Source organism: Malania oleifera, chromosome 8 (genome assembly GCF_029873635.1).
Source record: "Malania oleifera isolate guangnan ecotype guangnan chromosome 8, ASM2987363v1, whole genome shotgun sequence".
NCBI classification, from domain to species: domain Eukaryota; kingdom Viridiplantae; phylum Streptophyta; class Magnoliopsida; order Santalales; family Ximeniaceae; genus Malania; species Malania oleifera.
In genome coordinates, this window is record NC_080424.1 from 12,567,819 (window position 1) to 12,587,283 (window position 19,465).

General features: G+C 37.3%; 1 protein-coding gene across 1 annotated transcript in view; it reads left to right on the forward strand.

Moving 5' to 3' along the window:
* LOC131162470 (uncharacterized) overlaps positions 1–19,246 on the forward strand; it is a 59,347-nt gene extending 40,101 nt beyond the window's left edge. The window contains exons 10-17 of the mRNA XM_058118979.1: positions 1,256–1,308; positions 1,426–1,534; positions 14,170–14,340; positions 14,443–14,601; positions 15,296–15,385; positions 17,114–17,293; positions 18,133–18,344; positions 18,590–19,246. Coding sequence (XP_057974962.1) covers positions 1,256–1,308; positions 1,426–1,534; positions 14,170–14,340; positions 14,443–14,601; positions 15,296–15,385; positions 17,114–17,293; positions 18,133–18,344; positions 18,590–18,935 — 1,320 coding nt within the window. The 3' untranslated portion in view covers positions 18,936–19,246. The remainder of the gene's footprint in view (positions 1–1,255; positions 1,309–1,425; positions 1,535–14,169; positions 14,341–14,442; positions 14,602–15,295; positions 15,386–17,113; positions 17,294–18,132; positions 18,345–18,589) is intronic.
* The last annotated feature ends 219 nt before the right edge of the window (positions 19,247–19,465 follow it).

Genomic DNA, 19,465 nt, shown 5'->3' on the forward strand with positions numbered 1-19,465 from the left:
TAGTAGCTATCATCTTGGAAATGTGTGAGACTTTATGGGTATTTTTTTTGTTTAAGTTCGATGCCAATTACATGTGCAAAAATAATGAATTGCATTCAAGCCAATCTCTCTCTCTCTCTCTCATGCTCATGCGCATGCTTATGGGAGTTATCTGCAGTCTGCAAAAAAGCTTATAACATTCGCCAAGTAGAGTGCAGGTCTGTTCAACATGAATAGCTTTTGCAGATATGTTCATATTAATATGAAAGGAAAGGTATTGAAACCCAGAATGGGTGAATGAGGTAGTGCAATATGAAAGGTTGAGACTCGAGTACTCTTATGGATAAATTATTAGAGCTCCGGGGAGAAAGGATCATGTAATATAAAGGCAGAAAACAAAGAAGGTATTGGGTGCACTTATAGAGACACATTGAAGAGTTTTCTACCCTTGAACATGCGCATGCATGTACAGAGACTCATAGGACCATGTGACATAAAGCAGAAAGTGATGAAGTTACTGCTTGCACTTGTAGACACACTGGAAGAGTTGTCCGTCTTTGAATATGTGCATGCTTGTGCATGCACACACACACTGTGTATGGACTGGTGATTTTCAGGAGGCCATTGCTGCAAACAACTCTAGAATAAGATAACAAACAGATTAGGATCAATGTAAGTTTTGCTAGAGGGAACATGTTGCAGCATGAAAGCAGACAACCTGCATCATACTGGTGCTTCCATGGGTAATGATTATAAGACTTGTTGAAAAGCCACTTGTTTAAACATCTGGATGAAACATTTAGTAAATTGTAGGGCAAACTTTTAGCTGACCAGCTCTGTTGATGCAATGAGCATTCTTAGTGTGTGTTTCGCAGAATTATGAATATGGAAGAACCAAAGATTTAGAATATAGGATTCCATATAAAATAGAAAGGTGGAGCTTGACGTGCGGAACGGATTACAAGACAACTTACGCATTTCAGTGTCATATCTTCCCTTTTTTCCTTGGAAAGGTTTGTAAGTATCTCATTGATATATATTTTTTCAAGTGCAAATAATGCCTTACAATCAGAGAGAGCCCTTGTGAGTATCTCATTAATACACAATGTTCCAAGTGCAACACAATGAGTTCTATTTCTTGGGGAAGCTCAATCCACAATCCACTTATATGGATTATGGATTTTGGCCTTGAAGTATGACTATTTACATAAATCTATGCTCCTTTACCATGTCTTTTGATGAAATTTTGGAATCAATTTTATTATTGGTTGTGCAGGTACTGATCTATGACTTGCGGTCTTCTTATCCTGTACAAATTAAGGATCATATGTGAGTTTCCTTCACAAGATGCTTCTGTGTTGTGTCTATGTATTCCTGTCGCCTTTGGTTAGCTTTCCTTTGCATGTGTCTCGTTGCTTCTTGCTAAGCATCTTCTTCATTTTGTAGGTATGGTACCTCAATACTGGACATTAAGTGGCATCACACTCTTAATTCCGAAAGACCAAAGTTAATTACCACTGACAACCACATTGTCAGGATTTGGGACCCTGAGACGGTTAATAATCCTTTTGCTTACGAACTTTTGTCATTTTTGCTAATGATTTCAGTTTCTTTAATTCATGTAACTAAGAGCCCTTTGTTATATTGGAACTATTTGGGGTGGAAAATGAGCAGGTTAGGTGGGTCCTAAACTGATTGAGCTTGTAAATGCTCATTTACCCATTCATGACACATCTAGTGGAAGAAAATTCTATTCAAAGTACACACCAATGACCATAATATCCTTAGTAATAGGTCTCTCCCTCTATTTATAATATATTCCACAATGATAGGTCTCTCCCTCTATATATAATAAATTTCAAAGTACATGTCCATGACCATAATATCCTTATTAACTCTCACTTATTAACATAACACTAACACATTAATAATGCTAAATGACTAAGATAACCATCTACAATACTGATTGCAGCAACTCTTTGAGACTCACTTTGAAGGTTCCATTGAAGCCACTTACAAAGGATGGAGAAGGCAAGTGGCGATACATGCCCTGTTAGAAAGGAGAGCAAGGAACAACTGATGTTTTATGACAAATTTTTAGAACTTTATGGTTTTGGAAACCTCAAGCCCAAAACTCATTTGCTTTTTGGACCTTGGGGTGGGCTTAAATCTCAGGCTGTGCTAGCACTAATTCTGATGTGTTCCATTTGGCCTGTTATCCCCTTAGGCCTTTACCCTTCTTAGGGAGCCCAAACTACTCATCTTCCTTAAATCTTTTGAAGGCCCAAGTTGTTCCAATAAGTTACGGATCAACTTTGGGACCTCTACTGATGCTGGAATGGAGCTCCCTTTTCAGCGGGAAACTCTCATGCAAGTTGATACGCCTCGGGAGGAAGGAGATTGCCAAGATGTGAAGTCTACAAAGTCTTAGGAGGAAGAAGATTGTTTGCAGTTTGTTCCAGCCCGCATTGCTTGTGTGAAAGATACACACGACAGCCCCTCCTCCCTTGAATTGTGGTGTTGAAAGGAACAGGGATTGCAGTGGTTGTTTCAAGGAGCAGGTATCTAATTGGGTTCTATGAAAAATGAAGTTGGTTAGTCAAATCATTAGTCTCCTTTGAAGGCCTTGAAGATAAGGCCATGTGCCTTTTTGAAGAAGAAATTTGAAAAAAAGGAAGAAGAAAAGCGAACGAAAAGCATTGTGTAGTAGTAGAAAGGAGGAGATGGATAGGTATCTCAAACATTTGGAACTTGCTGTGAATTATGATTAGGCTGGTGGAATTTCAGACTTGGTGGAGGCTGGCTGCAACTGGAGTCCTTCAATGAACCTATGTGAGGAAATTCGGATTGTGTAATGTGCAGACTGAAGCGCCTTAATGACAGGTCGAAAGGGCTATAATTAAGTCTTTTCTCAAGGAGTGGGAGGAAATGTTGTTTGCCTTCCGGAAACTGAAGCTGAATTTGTGGATCAGTTTGTGTTAATAGCTTATGAGGGGTTTCAGACTTGAAGCTTTTAGGTTGATTCCATGGGAGCTAGTGGAAATGCAAGGCATTCAACTGCAAAAGCAACTAAGTCAACTCCTATTTGCTCTGGATCTACTGGCCCAGACGATTGAATTTATTTGTAGATTCTTAATCTCCACCGTTTGGAAGAACATTTTTTTATCAATGTTTTAGAAGGCTCAATTGAAGGTCGCCTTGATGGTCACCTCAAGGGCAGGCATGCCTAAAATTCCTTAAAGCTTAATCTAAAGTACCAAATCCCATAAAGGCTAACACATTACACGTTGAGGCTTGCGTGTTTGTACAAAAGGCATGCCTTGAGGTTTAAGCATTTTAGGGGTGTGATTTTAAAGTTAGATTTGGCTAGAAATTTTAACTACAAATTTATATAAAAGGAATGTCATAATATTAGTTGATTTCAAGATGTCATAATATTAGTTGATTTTTAAAACTCTTGAACCTTTACCTTTCCAAAATAACTAAGAATTGTATCTTAGATCATGAAAATAATTTGAACTTTGTAATAGTATAACTATCTCACATGTATTTATGTCATGAGTTCAAGTTAGCAATTTTTGAATGAGCAACAAGTAGTTTGCAAAGTATATTTAATAAGATTACAAACAAGGGGTTTAGAGAATCAATTTAGTTTTATGCCTAGTAAGTCAACAACAAAAGCTATTTATATTTTAAGAAGGTTGATGGAAAATTTTAAATAAAAGAAGAGGGACTTGCATATGGCTTTTATTGACCTAAAGAAAGCCTATGATAAGAGTACCAAGAGAAGTCCTTTGGTGGGTTTTTGAAAAGAAGTATGTAGTAGATATACTAATGTCATTAAGGATATGTACGATAGAGTTCCGACTAGCGTTATGATGAAAGGAGGACAGTCTAGAGAATACCCGATCACAATTGGGGTACTTCAAGATTCTAACCTGAGCCCTTATCTTTTCGCAATAGTGATTGATAAACCCACTAGGAATATCCAAAATGAGATCCCATGGTGTATGTTGTTTCCAAATGATAATTGTTCTAATTGATGAAAGTAGGAGGGGAGCAGGATATATGTTAGAACTATGGAGAACAACTTTAGAGTCTAGAGGCTTTAGGATAAGGAGAAATAAGATAGAGTATATTAGCTGTAATCAGCTAGCGAGGGGGAATATTAAGGATAAGATTAGACTTGATAATCAAGAAATTAATAGAACAATTAGATTTCAATACCTTGGATCTATCGTTTAGGCAGAAGGAGAGATTTAAGAGGATGTAATAAAGAGAGTTAAAGTAGGTTGGGTAAAATAGACAAGTGCTTTAGGTGTGATGTGTGATCATAGGATGCTCTTAAAATTCAAAGGAAAGTTCTATAAGAACGACTACAAGACCAGCTATGTTATATGAATCAAAATGTTGAGCAACTAAGAAACAACATATCCAAAAAGTAGAAGTTTTTGAATTGCGAGTGCTAAAGTGGATGAGTGGTATAACATTAAAGGGCAAATTAAGGAACGAACATATTTGCAATAGGTTAACATAGCATCAATAGAAGATAAGATAAGAGAGGGGCAGTTTAAATGGTTTGGGTATTTGAGGAGGAGAATGCTCTTGATTGTGTGAATTGGCGAAAAAGGATTCATATAGCCAACCCCGCTTAATAGGACTTATGGCTTGTGTTGTTTTATATTTGTGATTGTCTTAATTTTTTTCTTTATTTTCAATTATATGTTATTTATTAGCATTTATTTTTATCTAAAATAAAATGTCAAAAGGCTTACGCCCCAATGCCTTAAGGCTAATGCCTCTTAAGGTTACAAACTCCTTAATTTATGCCTTCACCTTTTAAAACATTGTTTCTGATGGAGGATTTCTTGGGGATGATTCTTAGCCGTCATTTTTCGTTTGAAGATTAGAAAGTAAGGACTTTGTTTTAAATTAGCAAGCTTAGATGTTTTAGAAGTTTAGTTAATTTTTAGGGTTATTTTGTGTACTTGAACTTTCAAGTACTTTGGAGTTATTTTGTAATTATTTGTTTTATTTAGGGGTGTTTGTAATTATTTGTTTCAGTTGTATCGTTGGGTGTACAAGTAGTTTCTTTGTATTGTATTAATCATCAGATATGAATCACAGTTCCAGGCTGTTCCCCCACCCTACCCCACCCCCCGGCTTTCTCTCTCTTGTATAGATTCTGTGCCTGTTCTGTCCTGTTGTGTCTCCCCTATTCTCCCTTCTTCTCTTCTATTTCCCCCTTAATTCTCTCTCTCTCTCTCTCTCTTTGATTTGGATTTTCTGTTCCTGTCCTACATCTATATTCCAGAGCCAATCATGATCACCATGCCGAGACTGTTCATCACTAGAAAATTTCCAGAAAATTACAGTCTTGCCTCTTGATTCTGAACACCACTTTTCAATCGTCATCTGGCTGCACCACTACCAGCATCAGAAACTGACACTTCTGAAAGGCCTCTACCCGAAATATATTCTCCATCCAATGAGCAGTGTAAGCCCATGCACCACCTGAAAACCTCCCAGCTGATCACCCTTTGAAGCTTCACATTTTCCAGAGTTATCTTGACACACTGCAACTACCTGCCACCAACAGGAATACCATCGCCAGAGGAGCCTTGGCAGTGGTGCATGTTCCATCTTCAGTGAGATGCATGTGGAACAGTTCCAGACTATTTTGTGTCTTCCAGAATCACGAGAAAATGAGTGGCCATGATATTTTGGGTTTTTTCCCCGCCTATTTTGGCATAGCTTTGATATATTTTGACCTATGCTACAGAATCTTGGACTGTAAACTGTCAAAAGGTATGCTAGCCTTCAAATGGAGGCCCAGCCATGGTATTTTGACTTCTATGGCAAATTATTTTTCGTTCATGAGATTTTGATATTGGTACGGAGTAATCCAACTTCGACTGTTGGACACATATTTTTGGAGGATAAAATCAGTGTGCTAGCACCCTTTTCACAAGTTTATTAGTGGACTCGTTTTGGAGTATGATCTAGAAATTAAAAATACTGCTTAGAAGTTGAAGAAATTTGAGTATGGGTCAGTTGGAAGAAAATTTGGTACTGGAATGGTGGAACTACTGCTGAGAACTAGAAGTAATTTAAATTGGAGCCAGCATTTTAATTCTTGACAAGATATGAATTTTGGGAAACTATACTTGAGTTTCCATCCCTTGTCTTCAAGATTTTCCTTGTTTCAATGATAACTTCTCGTAAAGAGCATCATAGCTTGGCTGTGTTATCTTGATATTTATTTTGAGTACACTGATACATTGGAAATGAGAAGGACAAAGTTAGCTTCTTATAGGTTTGTGGTCTACATGGCTGAGTGGTGGGATGTTGGGATAGAATACAATATTGCTGAAGACAGCAAGGTATAACTCAAACCTTTGGTTTAGAATGAATGGTTTGTTAATGAATTCTTTTCCAATTGTTATGAGATGATTTTCCATGTCAATATGAGAAAAGGCTTTTTTTTTTTTTTCTTTGGGCAACAGGAGTGAAGCAGAAGTTGTTATGAACTACACATGTGATCACTGAAATGATAAAAGTGAACCTGAATTCTCAAAACAAGCCACCAAGGATGCAATAGAAATTGTTTTCGTGGAAGATCACAAAAATGAGGAAGTTGCAAGTGACCCTGAATTTGTGGTTGTTGTGGATTATTAATGTGGAATGAAAGCTCCATTTATTGATGCTATCTTTGAAAGGCAAGCAAATGCAATGGAATAAAATGTTCAAGTTATAGAAGAGTCCAAGGGGCAGGCTGCAAAATTCGATGTTAAAAATTGGGAATTCAAATCAACGCCAGCTTTTTAGAGGTTGATATTGTTGAATCTTGTCATAAATTTGTGAGACATGGGCCCCAAGCCTTGAATCACCTTACAAAGTGTGATAATTCTCCACCAATCTTCTTCTTTATTGGTATTAGGAACCTTTAGGAGAATTACATCTTAGTTAAAAGTGGAAAATATGAAATTACAAGTTGAATTTTCTCATGGATACATGTTTCCTGCTCTTGTTGCACCATTATAAAACTCAAGGTTGAGTGTTCTTTAGCAAGGGGAGTTTGATGGGGGACCACTTGGTGATAATTATTAAAGATCATATTTTGTTTGAAGATTTAGAAATTAATGGTTTTGTTTTATATTATTAAACTTAGATTCTCGATGTTTTAGAATTTAAGTTAATTTAGCGTTATTTTGTGTATTTTAAGTACTTTGGGTTTATTTTGTAATTATTTGTTTTTAGTTAGGGTTATTTTGTAATTATTTATGTCAGTTGTATTTTTGGGTGTATTAAGTACCTTTTTTTTTTTTTTTTTTTTTGTATTGTATTAGTTATCAGTTTCAAATCAGAACTCCAGGCTGTACCCCCCTACCCCTCTCTCTCTCTCTCCCCATTCCTCTCTCTTATGGGTTCTCCTCCTCCCTTTTCTTCTGTGTTCCACATCTTTTTCTACCATTTCTGATCTTCCTGTTCTGTCCTGCTATATCTCCCTCATTCTTCCTTCTTCTCTCCTACTTCTCACTTAATTCCCTCCATCTCTCTCTGTTTCTGATTTTCTGTTCCTTTCCTGCATCAACTTCTCTATGGTTACTCAGAATCTCCTTCCCAAGGTCCATCTCGGATCACTTGACCTCTTTAACATGGAAGGAGTTTAGTGGGGCTAACTTCTTTTGGCTTTGAGAACATGTGGCTCAAGCATGATGGTCAGTGATTAGGTTAAAAACTGGTTGCCTACTCCTCATTTCAAGGGGAAAGCAAGCTTTGTTTATGCATTGAAATTGAAGGGGCTGATTTGGTTGAAAGAAAATTTGAGGTGGTGGAACACGAATGCGTTTGGGAATACTTGAGAAAGTCTACAATCCTTAGTGGCATTAAGGAGCTGGATGAGGAATTTGGTCATGGCTTCAATGTTGAGAATAAAGTTAAATATATTTTCTTAGGAAATATCTTGTTTAGGTAATTAACTTTAAAGTGACCACTTGGAGGCAAAAATCTAGGGCACTACAGTTTGAGGAGGGAAATTGAAACACTATGTTCTTGCATGGAACAGAGAACGCTCATTCTAGATTCAACATGGCAACAAGAATTGAAATTGGGCGCAGACTTTAGTGAAGAAAGGGATACCAAAAGGGGCATTTTCCAATTTTATAAGGATCTTTATTCTGAATCTGATAGATGGAGACTAGCAGCAAATGGCATCATTTTCAGTTCCCTGAATCTTTCACAGTGCAGTGGCTTGAGAGGCCCTTTGACAAAGAAGAATAAAGCACCTGGTTCCAATGGCTTCTCCATTGCTTTTTTCCAAGCTAATTGAGGTCTTCTTAACCTGGACAAAATCAGCATTTTTTATGACTTCTTCAGAACAAGGAAATCTGTGGGTAGCATGAATGCACTTTGTAACTCTGATTCCCTTGAGGACCGGGGCTGCAACATTAAAGATTTTCTTACAATCAGCCTTGTGGGCAGTGTGTAGAAGATTCTTTCCAAAGTCCTAGCTGCAAGGGTAAAAATGCTATTCCAGAAGTTGTTGGCCGGACCAGCAAGCCTGTGTTGCAGGTAGCAGATTGTGGACACAACTTTTATCACTGATGAGGTTGTGGATGACTATAGAAAGGATGGGAAAGGGAGTTGGTTTGCAAGATTGATATGGAGAAGAAGGTTTTTGACCATGTTAATTAGTACTTTCTCCTCCATTTTCTCGAAAGAATAGTTTTCGGGAACATTGGCTGTTGGTGTAATTGGGCCAATAATGCATTACTACGCCAACTTTTTCAGTGCTAATCAACAACTGCCCCATCAAAACTTCTTTAACTCTTCGGAAGGTTTGAGGCGAGGCATTTCTCTCTCCCTCGTGCTATTTATCTTGCTTATAATGGTACTGAAGGAGAAATTCTCAGAGGTCTGAGTGTTGGGAAGAATGGACTGAAATGGAGGTTTCTCATCTTTTTTCACAGATGATACCATCATTCTCTGTTAAGAAGATCCCTAGTAAATCCTTAACCTTAGATGAACTCTGCTTGGATTTGAAGTAATCTCAGACTTGAAGTGAATTTGGGTAAGAGTTAAATTATTTAACTCTGCTTGGGGGATTTTTCTTCGTCTCCTTCTTGGAGCTAAATTTAAAGACAAATGAGTTTGGGTCCCCATCATTGAAAGAATTGAGAAGATGTTGGCAGTTTAGAAAAGGAATTATCTGTCAAAAGGAGGGAGACTAACACTCATCTAGAGCATCTTGTCTAATCTTCCGGGTCTATTGTATGTATCTTATATGTCCCTCTTTCCTATACCTTTGGGGGAGCTCGGGGGACAATTTTGGATATCATCTCGTTAGATGGGGGGCTGTTAAACAACCTATTCGTAACATAGGCTTGGTGCTTAAGGCTCTCTCTGCTTTCAATAAAGCTCTCCTTGCGAAATGGCTTTGGAGTTCCATGAAGATAAAATACTCCCTTTGGAGGGGAATCATTGGTTAAAAGTATGATCTTCAGCATAGTGATTGGACGACTAGAGTTGGGGATCAGTGTTGGAGTTTGGAAATTCACAACGAAAGGTTGGGATGATTTTTTCTCATAAATTTTCAAGTCAGGGATAACGTCTTCTTTTGGCATGATATTGGTGTGGCCAATGTCTCCTTAGTTTGCAAGTCCCTTCTGTTTTCAGTGGGATTATGAGTAAGCACCTTCAAATTACTGATCAAGGGATCTTTTGGAACATTCCCTCGTTAAGAAATGTCTCTGATTGGGAAATTGACCAGCTTACAGATTTTTATGGCAGTTCATACAATTTTAATATGAGAAACTAATGGCCCAAAGTGGGGACTGGATAAAAACCATTCACGGTCAGATCTTATCACCGCAATAGCACCCCCTTGTAGCAACCATCAACAACTTCGCCTGGATACCCATCTGGGAAACAGCAGTCCCCACAAAGGTAGCTTTAATTGCGTGGGAGGCAACCCTTGGAAAAAAGATTCTTGCCCTTTACAACCTGCTTACAAGGGGGCTGTCCCTTGTTAATAGGTGCTTCTTGTGTGTTCATAATGCTGAATCTGCACATGCTCTTGCACTGCTCTTAGACTAGGAATGTTTGAAACTTGGCCTCTTTTATGACCAGGCAGCAGTGGGTAGGGCTGTTAAAAAATATTTGAAACCTGAACTGATCCGAAAAACCAAACAGGACCGAACCGAAAATTTGGTTAATCAATTTGTTCGGTTCAGTTTCAGTTTAGATTTTTTTTTTATGGTTTTTGGTTATCAGTTTGGTTTTGGTTTGTATTGATCCCGAACTGACAGTTATCCGAACTGAACTGGTATACATATTTATTTATAATATTATATATAATACGTATAAATATATTAATATATGAACTTAAATATATATAATAATTTAATGTTTTAAATTAAAATTGAAGGCTTATTTATTTTATTGGTAGTTTAGTTAAACATACTGTGAGGCTAACCATACTAAATCAAAACTCAAAAGAAAAAAAAAATTAAACGTCCAACTGTAGCTTCCTTCTTCTCTTTTCATTCTCTCCACTCTCCAACCTCCAACAGCAGGCAGCAGTCACCGCCCCTACAGCCCCTCAAATATTCACCACCGCCCTCCATGAGACCGCGATGCTACCGCCTATGATGACGCCAACCCCTTCCACAATCTTCTCCTTCTCCACCTTGCAACTACTCCAACAACTCAACCTCCCCATCACTTTCCTCAAGTCCCTCATCAATTCACCATAAAATACTTGCAGATCTGGCCTCTCCGTCACCATTCTCTGCAATGTGACTGCGTGTGAGGCCGTGATGATGCCAAGCCCTTCCACCACCTCCTCCTGCACCTTGCCGCCTCACCAACTACTCCAACTAGATCAACCTCTCCATGATCACTGTCAAGCCCCTCTTCACCTTAAAATTTGAAGATCTGAGTTAGTTCGCTATTTTTCAATCTTCAATTCATTGCACAATTGTTTTTCAGTTTGAATCAGATATCCGAACCTAACTGTCAGTTAACCGTGTTGTCGGTTAACCGAAGTATTCGGTTCGGTTTCGGTTCAGAAAATTTTCGAACCGATGGGATCGATTTGGTTCGGTAAAATCAAGCTCAGTTTGGATACCCAAACCATGAACAGTCCTAGCAGTGGGTTACTGCCAGAATAGTTAAAGAAGAGTTATGAGCCTGGAAAGGTTTCCAATTTAGTAAGTTAGGAGGACATCTTTCTCCCTCATTCCCCTAGCCATTTTTTGGTTTGTATGGAGGGAAAGAAATAAAAGAGTGTTTGAAGGATTGGCTGTGCCATCACATGTTAGTAAAAACGGGTGGATTGATATGTTTTAAGCTGGCATACTAGGTTTTTTTTTTGTTGAACACCATTGTAATTCTTTAGTTTTTGGAAACTCTGCAGTGTAGGTGATTCCTTTTCTTTATGTACTTGGGTGGCTCCCCTTGATGCACTATGAATTTTTCTTTACTGAAAAAAAAAAAAAAAAAGCAATTGCAGAACAAAGCAGGAAATTGTTAATTACTGAAAGGAATTCAATTGCTTTCCTTAGGTTAGTCTTTTTTTTTTTTTTCTTGGGGTCTAGTTATTAAGAGAATGGTTAGCATTTAAAGAGTTGGAAGTGAGCTTTATGTGCTTTTAAAGGAGGGGGGTTATTTGAGCGTAAATGCATGCATTTAAATGGATATCCTTGTTGAAAGGCTTCTCTGATCCAACTACTTCCCTAGGCATTGTTTGAAGAGCAAAGGTTCCTTCTCAAGTTAATTCTTTCATGTGGAATTTGATCTTTAACATTATTTATAGTAACTCTTCGCAGCAAGTAAGGAGGCCTTTGGATGATTCCGGTATATTCTTGTAAACATTTTTATTTCTCATTTGATTCTTTCCTCTAATTTCTTCCCTCTTGCTACTTGTTTATGGAAAACTAAGGTGCCACACTGCCACTGTGGTCAAGGCTTTAGTGTGGATGGCCATCTGTAAGAGAGTCAACACCAACAATGTGCTGTATATTAGGAGATCATACAAGGGTTTATCTCTTGACATGTGATGTGTTATTCCTAGTGATGAGTCTCATGCTCACTTCTTCCTACACTGCTCCATTGGCTTAGGCTTATCCGCTGATGGACGAAACTTTTTGTTTTATATGATGAATGATGGGTGTGCCCAAGCTTGTTGGAAGCTTTCTTGTTATGTCTCTTTGAGGTTTTGAGAGGCATATGCTGGAAGGTTGTCGTTTTATTTTATTTTTTTCCCCCTTGTTTTGGGTCCTTGGGCTGGAGTCAAATCCTCAAATCTTTCAGGCTTGCTCTGCACATGATTTTGGACATAATTGTGTGTGTGTGTTTTTTTTTTCAATGCTTCTTTAGGGGCATTCTCTTCTAGTTTCTTTAGAGGAATTTTTTTATTTGATCTTTAGTGTGATTGGATGGCATGGTTAGCTTGATTCTTCTATTTTGTAACTACTTTTTGGATATCTTTATTTGGATTTTTTCTTTGTTCCATGGAGGATTTTCAATCCTAATTCTACATTCATTTCTTTCTCTTAATAAAGTTTATTTTCCTGTAAAAGGATGCAAGTCCTTAGGAGAAAAATTCACCCCTCCTTTGTTGTGAAGTTGTTAGGCTGTATTGGAGTAATTTGTTTGGTGTTTTCTGCGAGGTGGCAATGTGACTGCAAATGTTGAAGGGTTTTTGAGGATGGAGTTTTATCGGGAGAGGGAAAAAGAACGTGACTTTATGGAGATATTCTCGTTTAGGTATTCTTTGTGAATGAGAAGATCATTGGGAAATATTAACCATGGTTTGAAAAACTAGACCCGGTGAAATCACTAGGTTGGCAGGTTGGTTGGACTGGTTGAAATGGTGGGTCAATGCGGTGGTCGAACCGTACACACAGAGCGATACTCTCTAAATTATAATAGTCAATTAGACATAAAAGTATTAAGCGGAAAAACCTAAATAATTTTTGTTCTATATTCATAGTATTAAAATATTTTTAAAACTTGTTATTATTAATTGTTAAAATAATGAAAACAAATATTTGATTCAATCATGAGTATGCATACATTTATATGTTTCCATAGAACATAACACGAAACATGATTTGATAAGGTGATAAGTCGCTTTCCTTATGCAGGAGGTCCAAGGTTGAGTGAGTTTTGAGCTGCCCCACAGCCAAGATTCTCACATACTGTTTTGTTGTAGTTGTACCAGATGATGAGTCAGCCCAGCTGGTCCGCCCGGTCCGGCTGAGTCAGGCTGAGTTTTCCTGGTTTTGGCCGGTTGATCCCAGTTTACTTCAAATTCAGGTTCCTGCTATTACCTGGTCTGGCAAGCTGGCTAGGTGCGGTCCAACTGGGTCTGGGTTTTGAGCTGCCCTGCAGACTATATTCTCACATATTGTTTTTTTGCATTCGTACAAGTTGCAGTCAACCTTGCCAGTCCACCTGGGCTGGCTGAGTCAGGCCAGGTTGGCTGGCTTCATCTAGTTGATCCCGATTTACTTCAACTCCGGTTTCCTGCTGTAACCTACGCTGGCAAGCCGTCCACTCCAGTCCAGGTTGCAAAACCATGGTATTAAGTGGGTAATTTGCATCATGATGGCAGGGCTGCTTGATTTGTTTTTTTTTTGTTTTTTCAAGTGAGTGCAATCCTTCCTTTCTTTTGTCTCTTTGAAGGATGTCTTGTCTTCTCATTTGTATTTTCTTCTTTCTTGAATAAATTTTGATTTTCTATCACACACATGCATGCATGCATATGCTGGCGCACATGCACACATGTATGGATGTAGAATTAACTTCAAGATTTGTTGTCCTAGGAATAAATGCAGTTTTTGTAAACTATTAGCTGCAAAAATTCAAGAAAGATGAGGTCATGGAGTAAAATTTATTGCTCTTGTTTGTTTTATCGAATAATTGAATAAATACCATTGAGGGTTTTTATACATCCAAATATGGATATGCAAAATCTAGCAAAAATTCAATACTGCAACAAATTGCAGGCTTGAGAGTGGGACAAAGAATTCATTTGTTAAAACTGGGGGGTAAATTTTTAAAGCTGTATCATGCAGGCCAAAAGTTGTGTTTTCTTTAGAAACCAAAAGATTTAATGCGCTTCTAGAATTGTTACATTTTGGAGGATTACTGGATCAACATTCTAACATGGTATGTTTTCAGGGAGAAGGCATGACCAGCATTGAACCAACAGCTGGAAGAATAAATGATACTTGTGTTTTTGGTCAGAGTGGGTTGATGATGTTGGCTCTGGACTGCAGCCAGATTCCATCATATTTTATACCTGCCCTTGGACCAGCTCCAAAGTGGTGTTCATACATGGAAAATTTAACGGTGTGATTACTGGATGTTTTGATTTATTTAAATCAAATTATATGCCTTGGGCATGCCCGTTGGTAAGTTATGATGATGATTATCTATTTTCATTTTTTACAGGAAGAGCTAGAGGAAGGTGCGGAAGCAACTATATATGATGATTTCAAATTTTTGACAAAAGATGACTTAGAGAGGTTGCATTTGACGTCCTTGATTGGCACTGATGCCCTTAAAGCCTACATGCATGGTTACTTCATTAATTACCGGCTGTATAAACAGGTGGCAACTCCTTTCTTTGCGCATATGCATGTGTGCTGACTGTTGAGGGTATGGTTGTTCAATGATGTGGCTCAATGCACTGCTAGTTAAGGCTTTGATCATTGCTTTGTTTAGACTTTTTTTTTTCACCTTCATTTTCTCTACATTTTCTTTTTAGGTTTCGTCAGCCCACCACCCACCCAACACAGAGGTTTAAAAACACTTATCTTGCTGATTGTTCTAGGAATTAAAAAAAAAAAAAATGAATGTTCGCATATGTGCAGTGATTGGAATATTTTCAAGAAACAAAGAGCAGATATATGTAAAGAGATATTTTAGGTGGCCCTGAAGTTAAATGGCCTTCCCGAAACTTCTTGGAAATGCAACTGAACAGAATATAATTTGATTTATTTTATTTTGTTTAATTTTTTAAAAAAATTATTTTTATTTTTGGATGAGTTTCTGGTTTAGTGCTTTAATGAGTTTTTCATGTGTATGTTCTGGAAAAACCAACTTTTGTCTTTGATGTTTATAATCAATGGTTATTATAATTGATATTTGAGGCTTCTACGTCAGTAAAGAAGATCTCAAGTGGATATAATGTTAAATTTTTTGTGCATGTTATTTATTGTTATAGTAAATCATTTTTTTTTTTTTTGGTGATTAACCTGTTGATTTAAGTGTTGAGATCATGTTTGCTTCCATGCTTTTGCAGGCGCAATCATTAGATTCATTTGCATATGATGCTTATAAAGAGCAGCGGAAAAAAGAGAAACTGGAAGCCCAGCGTGCCTCTCGAATTACGGTTAGTTTTATTGATATTTCATATTCAGACTATGTGGTCCTTTATGAATAACTGTGATTCATTCACAATTCTTGTGCTACTCTTCATCTGATCAACTGTTGTCGAAACTTCAAAGTTTATGCTTTCTATGGTCGTGAATATTGTAAAAGGTAGATTGAAATTGTACCCCCATTGCTCATTTGCAGTTATTTCTGTTATGGATGTGGATCATGTTGGGTTGCCATACATTTGAAAGAGTATAAAATAATAATGTATTTGGCAAATCAAATACATGGTCTATCTAATAACGAACTATTTGGATTAGTTGATAATATTAGTATTTTGTGATTTTGTGAAACATTCCTGTAGAAGGTTTCATTTATCATGTCGAGTAGACCTTGTTGTGAGAATTGTTAATTCATGAGTTGTAGGGGGGGACTTATGTCACCACAAACTGAGACTAAAGCAAGTGTTGGATTCAAAGCTGGTGTTAAAGAGTACAAATTGACTTATTATACTCCTGACCTATGTTTTAAAAGGCTTAATCAAGGCTCGCCTTAAGGCAAGGCATGCCTAAAACGCCTTGAGGCTCAATCTAAAATACCAAATCTCAAAAAGGCTAACACATTACATGCTGAAGCTTATGCATTTGTATAAAAGGCATGCCTTTTGCGCCTTTTCACTTGAGACTTGCACATTTTAGGTGTTCAATTCTCAAGTAAGATTTGGCTAGAAAATGCTGATTCCATGTTTATATAAAAGGAATGTCATAATATGAGTTGATTTCTAAAACTTTTGAACCTCAACCTTTTCAAAAAAATTGAGTTGTATCTTAGATCTTGAAAAATAATTTGAACTTTGTAACGTTATAGCAATCTCTTGTCATGATTTATGTAATGAATTTAAGTTAGCAATTTTTTTTGAATGGCCAACAAGTAATTTGCAAATTATATTTGTTTTGTATTTACATTATATATGCGATTTTCTTAAATTTTTATTTATTCTTAAAATATATAACTTATTTACATATTTTTATCTAAAAATAAAATCCCAAAAGGCTTACTCCCCAACGCCTTAAGGCTTACGCCTCGCCTCTTAAGGGTTAGAGCGGCGCCTTACGCCTTCGCCTTTTAAAACATTGCTCCTGACTATGAAACCAAGGATACTGATAGATTGGTTTGGGTATCCTTCTGGGTATTTGTATGCTCAACATTATATGTGAAGTGACATAATAGTTTGGTTCATCAATTAGTTACGAAGACACACTTCAACACCAGATTGGGTCTTTGGGAAGACCTAGAAGGAACTGTTTGTGGGGATCTTTTTCTGGTTTGTTTGCATCTCCAGAGAGTGGTCTATGCAGCCTACTAGGTTTCTTTATTCTTAGTGTAGTATTAGGCCTGTTTTGACCTGCATATGGTGATGAAATATCGTGATGACTGCAAAATGCAAAAATTGAATTAGCTCCTTTGGGCTCATAGATTTCCTTTTTGTTGTGTTTTTGTTTGGTTGATGAGGTACCATAGAAAAATTAATGAAAGTAAATGGCTTTTCTAAAGGTTCACACTTCTATTTCTTTGATGGCTTTGCATCATACAGAACATTGAAATTATATTCCTTAAATTTTGTTTTTTTTTGGTTCTTTGATTACACGTGTCTTCTTTTCACATCACATCAGAATTAGATTATCTATGCACAGCCCATATATCCTTGATCCTAACATTCATCCCCTCCTTCCCCCTTTGGCAGATTAAAAGGAAACTACCTAAAGTTAATCGGGTTCTTGCAGCTCGTCTTCTTGAAAATGAAGAAGCTGAAAATGAGAAGAAAGATGCTGGTGGTGTTGATACCAAGAAAACATCTAAGAAGAAAGGATTGAGTAGTGAAATTCTCAAAGATGAACGTTTTGTACAGTTGTTTGAAAACAAGGTAAGTTTATTCTTTGGCAATTTAGTTGATCATTGTCCTTCTCCATTTGGCAGTTAGTGTGCTACCCCTATTTTACTTGCTGCATGTTTGTTGTGTGTCATGCATAGAATACTACTCTGATCAGCTGTAATTTTGTTGAAGCTAGTGATTTTCAAGATGCCAGTTCTTAAATCACAGTGCATTTTCCAACAATTTTTTATTGGGGATGGTTGATGAAAACTTGGTCATTTTTTCATAAATACACTTCTTTTATAGTAGATGGTTAAAAATGACAATGGAAGTACCCACTTGGGGCTGTCTCATTGTCAAGTGGATGGGCAATTAATATTCTAGTTGAGGTTCAAATCCTCACCAAGTACAGACCTGCCTCTCATAGTCCCTATTGTTTACTGACCTAGCTTACTGGTTGGGTGTCCTGCCATAGAAAAGGGGTAGGTGAGGGAAATTTTCTCCATGCAAAACTCGATACCAACCTTATACATGAACAATTAAATAAGCAGACATGCACATGCCGTTGTTGTTTATATATATATATATATATAGTTTCAATAAAATCTCACATTTGGGATGTAAAAATTTTATGATTGTTGTGGAAATGTTCTTGTATATGTAATTAAGTTTGTGCATTATTTTTGCTTTTCATTATATGATTTTTGAGAACTTATTTTCTCATGGATGAGGTGGGAAAAAATCCATTAGTAGTCTAAAGCTAAGCAACGGAAACTAGAAAGCTTCTACGCTATTTTTATTTTTTATTTTTTTGCAATTGTGGAGCATTATGGCATATTGACTTTATTTCTTCTGTGATTATGTTGTTTTTTAACATGATTTGTGCCCAGGAATTTGAAGTCGATGAGCAATCAGAAGAGTATCTAAAATTACATCCGATATCTTCCAAGAAGCAAGAGTCTCTAGTGGAGGAACATTTTGAGCCTGTTTTAGGGGATGGCGATATGAGCTTAAGTAGTTCTGATGTTTCATCAGCTGAGTCATCAGAAGATGAGCTTCAGGCTGATAGAAGTGAGGTCAAAAGGAAATCACGAGTTCCAAGGTGAGATTCTTCTAGGCCTTCTTCTTCTTTTAATTTTTAAATTTTATTTTATTTTATTAAGACTAGAAAACTTGGTTGGCTGATGGGGCCTTTTGGACCCTTGCCTCCGTAGAAAACCCTGGTTAAACTGAGGGCGACTGGCTCAGCCAGCTTGTTGCCTATACTATATGGAGTTTACGTACACTTGTTTGAAAAAAAGAAATTATTGAATATTTGATGATAGTGATATTACTTTATGAATGTAGATTGTATGAGGTGAAGGATGAGCGGCATGCTGAGGCATATTGGAATCGTGTATCACTTGCAAAAGAGGACTCTCTTTCTATGGGTGAGAGAGTGGCAGGTCTCAAGGATGAGCATCAGGCTTTCAGTGCGCGTAATGATGTTAAGTTGGGGCCAGGAGGATCGCGGGAGATTACGTTCCTTTCTCGAAACTCAGCCAAGTACAAAGAGGACGAGGGTGAGAAGGGTGCACGTCGAGAGAAGAAAAGGGGGGTCCAATCTTTAGGGCTGAAACCAGATAGATCGGGGTTTCAAGGTCGAGGGAGAGGAAGAGGTCGTGGGAGAAGCAGAGGAAGAGGTCGGTGGTGATCATGTTTCTCATCAGCAATTGATTGGTCGTTCAATTGATCTTGCTTGGACCATTTACCGGTGGTGAAGTTGGAAGCGTTCTGACTAGTGATGGTAAATAGATTTTGTCGTACTACAAATGTACATTCGAATAGTTGGAGAGAGAAGATACTTAGGGAGCGTTGAGGTGGGGGATTTTGTTTTGTGCTATTTATAATTTTTTTTAATAATAGTTTTCATGGGTTTTGTTCTAATTGCATTTTAAATTTTGTAATGTTAATGAAATAATATTTGCATTGCCAAGGAAAGAAGCTGAATATTGGGAGTACTCATTTTTTGGAGGCTGCTTTTAAAACTCGTCCAAGTTTATATTTATAATTGGAATGATTGAATCTAGAATCAGCAGGTTGGAAGGTTTATTTTATTTTTTTTGCTTTTGTGGGGCTGATTTTGAGTCCATTTGGTTTGAAAATGTAGAACACCGATACAGCCTGGAGGATGGAATGCAATTTGCTTTTGTTGCAGAAATGACATCTGGATATGATCATTGC